The 12,173-nt window shown below is 41.2% G+C and overlaps 1 protein-coding gene across 5 annotated transcripts in view; it reads left to right on the top strand.

Moving 5' to 3' along the window:
- SORCS1 (sortilin related VPS10 domain containing receptor 1) overlaps positions 1 to 12,173 on the top strand; it is a 432,258-nt gene that overhangs the window by 320,152 nt on the left and 99,933 nt on the right. For all 5 annotated transcript variants that reach the window (XM_084904028.1, XM_084904030.1, XM_084904027.1 and 2 more), the window contains exons 7-8: positions 6,856 to 6,974; positions 9,660 to 9,749. In XM_084904028.1, the coding sequence (XP_084760154.1) occupies positions 6,856 to 6,974; positions 9,660 to 9,749 (209 nt within the window). The remainder of the gene's footprint in view (positions 1 to 6,855; positions 6,975 to 9,659; positions 9,750 to 12,173) is intronic.

Here is a 12,173-nt window from a genome sequence, read left to right as displayed (position 1 = left end):
AGTACAGAGGCACCTGACACTTTGCTTTTCTCTCTAGCAATGTCATTTTGATCCCGTTTTTCATTCTATAAAACTCTCTAGGTCTCAATTACTCCTGATTTCAACTTGGCTTCTCTGATTTAGTAGCCGAGAGGCAACCTTGAAAACTAACCAGAACAGCATGAAATAAATTAACACGTGCTCCCACACATGGAAAACCTGAGTGGGGACATGGAACCACAGGCTAGCTGAGCAGCTCTCACATCCGGTACTTCGTACCCAGTTTGTGCTGTTCCCCTGCATCCTGCCTGTCCACCCATCTGTGCAGAGACCTGTGCCCTTGCAGTCCATCCTGAGGATGAGAGGACAAAAGTGCACAAGAGACACCTGTCATCCCCCCAGCCTCAACTCCAGCACAGAGGTCTGGGTTTCTGTTGGGCTTTCAGGATCCCCAGCGCACAGCAGCACCAGTTCACATAACGTGTGTGTGGCAACATCCAAGTATTTGGAAAATTCCTAATGCTTCTGAGTCCTGCTTTAAAGAAAAAAAAAAAGAGGAAAAAAAAAGAGCGTCATAAAGACTGGGGCACTTTCTCAGACATCTCCTCCTTCCCCTACACGTACTCAGGCAACATTGATGCTAGTCCCTTGCCTTGTATTCCTATAATTGCCTGAGATACTTCTCATCAGCACTACTTACACCAACTCTTGGAAGTAGGCCCTGTTGTGATTTTTCTCATTTTAACTTTGAGGAAAACACGGCCTGCAATGATTAAATGTTTTTGCCGTTGCTTTGGGGCTAGAATTTGAAGCCAAGTCTGGCTCACTCCAGACCTATTATTCATTCATTCAATAAATATTGTTGGACATGTATGCTCCGGCAGGAGCCCTTCTAGGCATGAATGATGGATAGTAGGGGCCATTGTAGAGGCCCTGCTCTCACAGAGTTTACCCTTTACTTAGGGGGACAGATTATAAACAAATGGATAGTGCTGGGTGGTGTGATAAGTTCTAGAAAGAAAAGCAAATCAGGAGAATATCTGGTAAGGTGACATTTGATATTTTAGCCAGTTCCTTATGGAAGTAAAGGAGAGGGCTGTGTGTCTGCCTGGTGGAAGAGACAGATGGAATAGGACATGTGAAGGATATGGAGTATGGGCACACTTGGCATGATGAGGGACAGCAGGCAATCCAGGTGGCTAGAATAGAGAGAGGGCAGCAAAATGTGTCATATGTCTTTAATTATTTAAGTGACAGTGGTGTGGAAGGCAGGGATTGTACTTATGGATCTTTGCCAAACTACTACCACAGTCTAAGTATGATATTCAGTGTTGAGGGCATCTGCATGGGAACTGGCATGCTCCTGTCTTCCCTTTCATTTTCTCTAATTTCTAGCCCTGTGCTTGGTGAAGGAATATGATCCCAGAACTTTCTCTGTAGTAGTTGTGGCCTCCTGAATGTCCAAAGGCTAACAATCAAAGGCGAAGTTTAGAAAGTCACACTGGACCAAAATCAAGAGACTTCCTAGAAGAAATCACTGCCACGAGCTCCTCACCCAAGAAAACCATTTGGTCTAAGTGTGTAATTTTCACAGAAATGTCTTCTCCTCTGCGTACTCTCTCAGGGGCCAAGGCTAGAGCTTCACTCTTGAGAATCTCAGTTTCTAACTGGCACATGCCAGAGAGGGCTCTAGAGCTTCAATGGGCATGAGCACAAGCATGTCGACACATGTGTGCCCACATGCATGCACACTTGTGTGTGTTGGGTGGGAATATTTAATAAGAATTTTCTAAGACAAATAATAAAACTATAGAATGAATAGAAAGAAGAATCAATAAAGGATATAACTATAACTCACAGTACCCATACTTGCCTACACAGTTTATGGTTTTGTTTGAAATTAACCTTTTAGAGTATTAAAACATATGAAAAAAATTGTTGACTGAGAGAATCAATGGATAGAGTTGTGGAGATCTGTGCGGTATAGTTTCTGCTCTGTCATATGAGCTTCTACAAATCTCATCCCTAAGTCCGAAGTGCTTCACCTGCAAAAAGTATCTCCTTCTTAATTTTTGAAAAATTAAGTGCTCTATTTAGAATAGTTCCTAATCCAGAGGAGAGGTCCTTTGGTTATTCCGGAGGTTAATGCTACTGCAGATGCCATCAAAGGAGACAGGGAGAAGTCTGCCTGAGCTTCAGGAGAAACTCTGCAGGAGAAGGCCCAGGAAGGATATGGACAGGGCAGCAGGACCAGAAAAGACAGGTCAAACCAGGGAAACTCTGTGAATGAACATAGGGTCTCCGGTTGGAGTGGGCATGGTGTTTAGACACAGCAGAAGGCCTGAAGTCACAGACTTGCCAGCATCAGGGAGCTTTTTCTGGGCAGGAAAGGGAAGAACCAGGTTTTAAGGGATAAAGCATAATAAAGACCTGTCAGGGCATAAAGTAATAATCTGTTTTTTTACATCCTTTTTTTTGTTCTAAAACTCAAATAACCTTCATTGTATCGCTTAGCCAGTGACCATAGAGTCATACAGTTTGTTGGATATGGAGGTGGGATCTAGAACGTCACTGCAGCAGGAGGGAGAGCATGCAGGACCACACAGCCGCAGGCAGGCTGGCCCGTGCACTGGGTACCAAGATCAAGACCAGTTCTGCCCTGGCCACCACCTTAAACTGCCTGCCCAGCATAGTGGCTACCTATTATTCAAGGAGATTATTTTTTATGGCTTTTTGAAAAGTTACTTAAGAAAACTTGAACCTAAACCAAACACTGACTTCGGTAGAAATGTCTGTAATATACTTTACAGTTGGTTCCCTTGAGACACAGTGAGCAGACCTGGTAATCGAGGAGGGAGGACTTCAACAACTACAGGCACCTGTTTAAGCACAATGCAGCCAGGCACTGGTCCAAACACACTTATTACAAACTAGTAGCCCTGTGAATGAATCCATGCTCTGCACCCACCCTCTGCCCAGAGGCTCTCTGTGGCCCAGAGGCCCATCCATGGCTGGGCACGGAACACTTGCCTCATTGCCTCAGAGACAAAGCAAGCATTTCGCCAGGCTGTTCACGCTGCCCACTCTAAGTGGCTGCCCCCATAAGACTGGGGGACTCCAGTGGGACTGAGAGGACAGGGCGCCACCATCTTTTGGCTATGGGCACCACCATATTTGTGATGGAGTAATGGTTAATTTGCATATTATAATTTTATTAGATAGGATGTCACAGCTCCAAGCACGATGGCTCTTTTTTATCCCCACTTCACAGATCAGGCTCTGAGGTTGAGGCTAACCCCCTGCTCCTCTGCTCCAAGCCTGGCCTGGGAAAGGCAGCTTCCTTTAGATCCTCACGCATTTGGGAGGATGGGGATTCCATTATTCCAAACAGCAGCTGTTGCAGAGCGAGAATGCTTGAAAAGAGCCGCGCTGTGTCCTAATTACCTACGGCAAGGAAAACATCTGTGTGGGGAAAGTAATGAAATTAATTCTAAAGTCGAGCAGTTGCACACATTAATTGACGTTAATTAATGCCAAATTACAAGATACTTCCTATGGAATCACATCATGCACTCCCTGGAATTGAATATGAAAAGAGTTCATCATACTTAATGCTATCACCGCCAGCCTGAAGGGAGGGGGGTGAGAGCGATTGGTCCCTAGTTAGGAAGCACAGCCAGCTTCTTTCCATTCCCTTTAGGAGGGGAAAGGGAAGGAACAAGGAGTACTTGACCAAGGCAGCATGACACTGAGCCTTGCCCTTGGGCTTGAAATTTCACTCTGAGCAAGAAATGCTCTCCAGACCTTTCCCTGTGACTTTTGTTGCATCTCCCAATTGTACATTTTGTGCAGTCAGCCCAAGGATGGGATCATTGCAGCAAGCCCCCGATGACCCCTTAGCCCACACAGATGAGGGGTGCTGACCAGAGACTTGCATGCGGTTGTCTGCCTTTCTCACGTCGCTGCTTCTATACTATTGTTGACATTTCATATATATCTTTTATTCATTTTTTCCTGTGCAAACATACTTCTACAGATATCTATATATACACCTGGCACAAAACCAGGTCCATATGCACATATTTTGGTAACCTACTTTTAAGAAACTTTTATTTTGGAATAAATTTAAATAAACAGAAAAGTTCCCTGAGACAGTACAGCTTTACCCAGCTTCCCTTAATGTGAACATCTTATACAACCATGGTCTATTTTTCAAAACTAAAAAATGAGCATCGATAAAACATTATTAATTAGTAACCTCTGTTTATAATGTAATCTATATTAAGCATTGCTGTAAAACCTTATATATTCTTTAGAAGCAAGATTTTAATAGCAGCTCCTTCAAAGAACTCCCTCATTTTTGTTTACTAGACCTTGATTTAAATGTCCCTTCCTAAACCAACCAGTGGTGAGAAAGTAGGTAGACCTTGAATGGGAATAGACCCAAGAGGATTATGGGAACGTCTCAATAACATGGGAAAGGATGAGCCAACAAATCCATTTTGGCCTTTTCAGCAAAGAAACAGGAAGGAATGGGTATTGGACACGTCACCAACAGTACCTGATACAGAGATATAGCTAGAGTACTCAAATTCAGTTCAACCAGTCTTTTAAAGGACCTACTATGTGCCCAAGACTGATATAATATTTGAGAGCAAAAGAGAAAACAGGAATTTTATCAATATTAGTAACAACTGGCCTTTGTAAAAGTTTGAGTTTCAAAACATTTAGCATATATTTTATTTATTTCAGTTGATTCTTATAGCCATATTACAAGATAGTTGATATTGGCATCTCCATTATGATTGAAGGTGGCAAGATTCAGGAAGACCAAGTGATTTCCTTTGAACTATGAAGCTAATAAGTGACCACACCAGACAGAACTCAAGCCCAAGTCTCATAGTCACCGATTCACATTGTTTTTATGACCACAAGCTACCTTTGAAAAATACAAGTCAACTAAACATTGTAAAAGAATCTGGTGGCATGTGAAATTGTGAGATAAAGATTTTGTGTGCTATGGGGAGCACCACTCTTGGAAGGGTTAAGTCCCAAAAATTGTCTTCAAGGACAAAGACCTTGAGTTATGCCCTAAAATAGAACTATTATAATGTCTGTAAAAGAGGATAGGAAAAGATCAGTAGAAGGCTCTTTAGTTTATTGTTGAAAGTGATTACAGCAGAACTAGATGGATTAGAGGACTTGAGAGCTATCCACATTTGTCATTTATACATGTGGCAGCCAGATGGAGGAAGGTTGAGGGTAAAGCTTTCCTCCATTAGTCATTGTTCAGATGGAGCACATGCGCTGGCCACCCCTAGTGACTCTCATGGTAGAATTCAGGGATTCCCAGGATCCTTTAGTAAATGTGGTCCTAGAACTTTAATTAAAGGAAATTAATCAACCCTTACATCCAACTGTATATGGTATTGTTACTCCCATTACATGTAAATATATATATATATATATATATATATATATATATATATATATATATAATATATGTATTGATTTATTTTATTTGAAAAAAAAGGATTTTTGCATATATCACTGATATGTTAAAATCAAATTCATTAAGGATCAAAGAGTAAAATGACTTTCTTTTTCATTCAAAAAGATACATTCCAATAAAGAGGCATGCTTCAATGGATATTTATTGCCTACTATGTGCCAGTAATGTATTGCAATCCAGATATGTGCCTTTGACCTGGAATCAAACCCTAGACCTAGGGTGCGCAGGCCAACACTCTAACCACTGCGAACACAGGCCAAGGCAGGGGGAACATATTAAGTAGAGGAAATACATATGAAAAGTCTTTAAAGTGGTAGGAAGTTTGGCCCACTTTCTGAACATAAAGTAGGACAGATTAGCAGAATCACAGTGGGGAGAAGAAGGGATTACCATGAAGGGATGTTGGGTCCGTAGACAGTGAAGGGCTTGAATTTATTCTAATGCTAAAGAGGTAAAAGGAGTTTTAAATATCGAAGTGACATCTGAATAGTAGAAAGAACAGAATAGTTGTGGTTAAAAGCAAGGACAGCCTCCCTGTTACAATTTATGTCCAACAAAGACCAAAATTATGAGTTATTATAACTTAGCATCTTAGATGGGAGTTGAGGTCTTAATTTATTCATCTACAAGATGAGAACAATGTTTTTGACTCAGGAATCCCTTCTGTATTGTTTCACTTCCAATTAGTAGTAGAAGGAAAACCTTTATCTTGACATTGAGCCTTCTTATTTATGACAGCAGCACTTCTAGCATGAGATGATTGATGATTGCATATATAGGTGTGCTTTTCCCTGTTTGTTAATCAAAGGTCAAAGTGAAGCTTAGTGAGGAAATACACCATGAAAGCACAAGTATTGCCTGGCCAGTGTTATTCAGTGGTTGTGCATTGATCCTTGAACTGGAAGGCTGCCCTTTGACTCTGGTCGGGACACATGCTGGGTTGGTGGGCTTCCATCCCTTGTTGTAGGGGGCATGTAGGAGACAGCCAATCAATGATTCTCTCTCTGTCATTGATGTTTTTCTCTATCATCCTCTCCCTTCCATAATCGGTAAAATAAAATAAAAATAAAGCTTAAGTATTATTGCCAGTTTTTGAAAATATTTTCATTTGGTTTAAACGGGAAAGAAATGAATTAAGGAGAATTTAGTGTTTAGGATGGCAGAGGCGCTGGGAGATGGCAAGTGAGTAAAATCATAATGACAATAATGATAACAATGATGATGACAACAATAATGTGGTTAACAGAATGCGAGGTTTATTTACATACTTGGAGGGAGCAAGGGAAATAGACAATATACACTCAGACTCTAATTCTCTGTGTGTGCATATATCACCCTCCTGTTTTTTCTGTTTTTCCCCCCAGATTCGCAATACCTGACTTGCCGCATGCAGAACTGCACGGAGGCCAACAGAAATAGACCTTTCCCGGGCTACATTGACCCGGACTCCTTGATTGTGCAGGATGATTACGTGTTTGTTCAGGTGGGAAAGATCCACTTCTGCTGATTATCTCAAAGACCTTTTCCTCTTTCTGTCCCCCCTGCAGCCCCGCTTGCCTGCTTTCTCTACCTTTAGAGGAAAGGAAAAAAGAACAAAAAGCATTATATTTTCAACAAAAGGAACATTACCAAGCATCAGCTCTCCTCTACTCGCAGAATATTAATGAGTTTCTTTGGTCAGTGTGTGGAGGACCTTATCAGCCCGGGTCAGGGGTCAGGGAGGCACAGCGCAGAATGCTGTTCATCCGTCTCCTCTGCATGCTGAGGAGCTCCCAGCAGCCAGCAGAGGGGCTGAGCAGAAATTTCCATCTTTTCCTACCAGGAGAATGGCCAGCCCATCTCTCTCCTCCGCCATATCCAGTTTAAAAATAGAGAAGCAGCTAGGAAGAGGAAGCAGTGGGGTGGCGGGAGGTGGTGGGAGCAGAGGAAAGGTGATGGTAATCAGCCTTTATTGTCCTGCCCTGACTGTGATTAGGATGAAGATAATTTAGATTAGATGTATTCAGACAGGCTTGGCACCTCCTCAGAGGGTGGGAAACTGCTTGAGTAGCTGAGGTTTCATGAACGTTTAGAAGAGACAGGAAGCGAGAATGCTTTACTTATCAGCTTTTAAGGAACTTCTTAGGCTTATTTGGACAATGCTGCTAAAAATTCAATATTTCTTTCCATGTTAAAAATGGTAAAGATATAATTGCTAACTAGTGTATGAGTGTATGTGTGTGTATATATACTCTCTCTAGATATATTCTATATATGTATATATGTATATCTACAAACACAAATACTTATGATTCACTAAGCTTGAACCACACTATTATATTTTAGAAAGAAACCATAATTTAGAATATTTAATTCAACAATTTGAAGAAGCAAATAAATATTCAAAATGCCTAACATCAGCCTATGTAATTCAAAAATGTCTCACAAATGATTACACACACACTCACACACACACACACACACACACACACACATTTTCTTTTTCTTCAGGGAAATGAGTAATGAGAACTCTGATAACTTCAGTCTCAATTATTAAATGACATTGAAATGGTTACACACATTGGTTTTCTCTCTAATTTATTTCTCTCTCAGTGTTGCTTCCTGAAACTTTTTTTTATGATTTCTAATAACTATTTATAATCTACATATGTGTCTTACATATAAGAATCAGTTCTGCATTTAGAGTTTTTCATATTTTTCTACCCATGCCACTGTGAATGATCCTTCAACTCATTACTAGGACTAGGAGGTGATCTGGCCACATATTGATGAATATTTTAGACATGTTTTTATATGTCTGGTGAACAGTCACCCAAAGTATATTTATGCAAACTCCAGCTGACATTCAAACTTCAGAAACTCAGATGGGTTAAGAGTGGCTACAGGAACTCAAAAATAGAGTAGATTAGTGATTTCCAGGGTCTAGGAAGTAGGGAAATGGGGAGATGTTGGTCAAGGATACAAACTTACAAATATATGATGACTAAGTTCTGGGATCTAATAGAGAGTATGGTGACTATACATAACAATACTGTATTACACACTTGAAAGTTGTTAAGAGCTTAAATGGTGTCCACACACACATACAATAATCTTAATTAAGTGAAGGCATGGGAGTGTTAACTAACCTTATTTGTGGTCATTATTCTGTACAATATATATGTACCAAATCATCACATTTTACACATCACTCTTATATATGTCAGTGATTTTCAACCTTTTTCATCTCGTAGCACACATAAACTAATTACTGCAATTCCATGACACAAAAAAATATATTTCTTGCGGACCTGATAAAAATTAGGTAAACTTATGATTTGTTCACTGTTGTGTTGACTGTTGTCATTTTTAAATTTGAAAATCTAAGGGAAAAGATGTAAGTGCCCCTGACTAAATAGTCAGGTATTGCATATTTTTAAAATTTGGGGGATAGACCGGTTGAAATTGCTGGTATATGTCAGTAATATCTCAATAAAGCCAGGGGGGTGGGAGGGAAGGAGTGACAACTAAGAGAGAGTTTGGCAGTGGCACCCTTAATATTCTGCACTGAAAGGTGCTCATGCTGAGGTAGACACCACACCCTACTCCCCCTCCCTCACACCCATGGGTTTCATTGGACTCTGTGCTGGACAAACTTGGGAAAAGTTGCTCAGAATCCATTCTCAGAGATAGAGATTTCTGAGCCATCTAACAAGTCAGCCCTGATGTGTGTTGGACATGTTCCCAGCTGTCAATGTCACAGCCACATACTGGAATCAGTGCCCAGAGATGTGGGACCTGGACAGCTTCCTTCTGATATGACTGGGGACTGCCTGCATGGCCACAGTCTTGGGGCTGGATAGCTGGGCTGATGATGGACATTGATCCAATATCCCTCAAAGCTTGTATATTTAAAAGTTTACAATCACTGAAAATGTTTCCTGGCTTCTGAGCCACAGTGCAAATTGAAGAATTGTATTTTTGTCCAGTGGGTTCCATCTGGGCCTCTGACCAACTCACATGCACTGTTCAAGTTGTTTTTGAACGGAAAGCCAATTCCTTACACTTGTCCACTATAACGATTCACACTGATGTGTTGGCAGCGACCTCCTCTTGTTCAGTGGCTGTTCTTCCAGGGCCCGTAACTGTTAACAGTAGCTCCTCTTACAACTGTGTGTTTCCGGTCCAGCTGACATCCGGAGGACGGCCGCATTACTACGTGTCCTACCAAAGGAATGCATTTGCCCAGATGAAGCTGCCCAAGTACGCTCTGCCCAAGGTATGACCTGAATCTTCTTCATTTTAGTGTTTTCTCTGATTCACATAGTAGTGTCGCCACCCTCTTTCCCAGGCATCATCTTGTCATGTATTTATTTTCATCTATTATCTCTTTTTTTCTCAAGTTCACTTGGCCTCTCTCTCTCTCTCTCTCTCTCTCTCTCTCTCTCTCTCTCTCTCTCTCTCATTCTTCCTATAGGAGCATCTGAATAAATAAATTGATAACATATTTGCTTTTCAATAGTAAAGATTTTCAAGCAGTAGGTATTGGTTTTCTAGCAAAACAGAAAATACACTTGGGATACACAGTGTTTCAATGCAATGGGTTTATGTTTCTATCTCAAATTTTTTCTTATTAATTATTGAGAGGTGACACGCCTATATGGTATCCAGCCTTTGCTTTCTCTTTCCATGAAACTTGAGACAGGTTGTCTTTAGAGTTCTGAGTCACAGCCAATTTTTCTGACTGCCACAAAGATACACGCTTTTCTAAACAGTGACTGATAAGAGTTAGAGACCCTCAACTGTGGCAGTCCCTGGCTCTCTCCACACACTCTGAGGAACTGCGTTAATATGGAGCACCACCTAGTGGAGGTCAAGCTGACTTGGGAGCTCAAAGCTTCAGATCTGCGGTCTTGCTGCCATTGTGTGTACGAAGAGTGGCCATAAACTGTTAATGCATTGGACCTTGATTTTAGAGCAACAGAGATGTGTGTGGCTGAAAGACAGGGGCTGTGTAAATATAGTTACAGCTCAGCTTTGAAACCTTTAGGTTGAACAAAGTACATAAGGTACTTTCTTTTGATGGAGTTGTTATAACTCTTGTGTTTTTCACCCATAACTTTGTAGTAGTATGCTTGTCCGGACCTAACACCCGCACGCTGCCCAGGAAATCAGGTGACAGATATAACACACAAGGGCATAGCAGAGCTTCTCTTCTAGGAGAGCTAATGGTAGCTAGCTGCTCTGGTTTCTCCAGGCAGAATTCTCCCTTCTGGCCATCACTCTGTCCTCACCCCTAGTATCCTGAAAGGTGAGCTGTAAACCTCAGCCCATTAGAGATAATAATACACATTAAATTGCGCTATTAACTGCAAAGAACTATATTCATGTTAGTAGTTATTATGTTCAGCCGCTAAGAGATTCATGACAGTGGTAATTGCCCAGAACTAACTATATGTCTCTACCTGTGTACATTTAAATCCTCCTTGCTCTTGATTTGGCTTAAAATTGTTACCAAAGAGACAAGAGCTTAGAGCCTTAGGGTGTGCCTACATGAGAATTGAGTAAAGTCAGTATGGAAAGGGAAACTGAGTGTTGTTAAAATTTCTTTTGATAAACTCTTAGAAAGGTCTTTGGGGAAGGTGCCTCACTACGTCCAACAGACCTGGTTTTTCTGTCTCTTGAGCATGGAAATAAATTGTTGTTTATTTGATTGACCAGCAAATCAGTTGGCTTACAAGATTTCAACACCTTTAAAGAGGAGAAGTATACTCAATGCAATACAAAGAATTATACCCTTGTTCAAAATATATGAGGGAATTGGGACAAAATTAGTAAATAGATTCAAGTCACTCATCTCATGCTCACCATTAGAAATGCATTTTTTAAGTAGAATAAGTCTCAGCCAAACTAAATTTTATTTGAAGCAGCATTGAGGCTAGCGCTTAAGTCTCCACCAGACTCCCAAACTAGCATTCTTTGTATTATACTTTTCTTTTCTTGGGATAAGTCATTATATCCTATTATTGGAAGATAGTCATATCGCCCCAAATTTTGATAAGCTGAGGACACCACGAAAAATATTCCCATTGACCCAAGGAACCCCAGAAATGGTAGTTTAAAGTCAAAGAAACATCCTTGCACCTATTGGAGAATGTGAGGAAACACACACCTTGCATTTCTCAGGCAGAGCCATCACGCAGATCACGGATGACAGTTGCCCCTGGTGGCATGGAGCCAATCTAGAAGGACACGTTTGACTTTACACCTGAATCACAGTCTGTCTCCACCCCCTGTTCTCCCACATGAGCCTGTCCCATTACTCGGGCTCCTCTGAGCTCTGAGGGTAGATGGCAGTGATTAATTCAGCTCGTCTTCATATAGCACGTATAGCAAATGAATGTATCCTTTGGTCCAAGTGGATGTGTACTATTTAAGGCAATGAGATGCCTCATTACAGTCCCATTACCTCTTCAAAGAACCCACTTGGTGGAGTGATCCGCAGTGAAGATGCAGATATGTTAAGGCCCTCTCTCAAAGGCCTGCTGTGGCTGGAAATGAACAAAGCTTTGTGTCCCCCAAAGCAATTGAGACAAACCAGCACTTTCCTGCTCAAATTTTCTTTAATCATCCACTGCCATTGTATCAGCTCTTGAAACACCATAGTTACACGGAGCTGTGTCAAAAACACACACACGCAGAT

This window comes from Pipistrellus hanaki (assembly GCF_964339955.1).
Source record: "Pipistrellus hanaki genome assembly, chromosome: 14".
NCBI classification, from domain to species: Eukaryota; Metazoa; Chordata; class Mammalia; order Chiroptera; family Vespertilionidae; genus Pipistrellus; species Pipistrellus hanaki.
The sequence above is the reverse complement of the archived record's forward strand: the minus strand, read 5'-3'. Positions and strand labels throughout refer to the sequence as shown.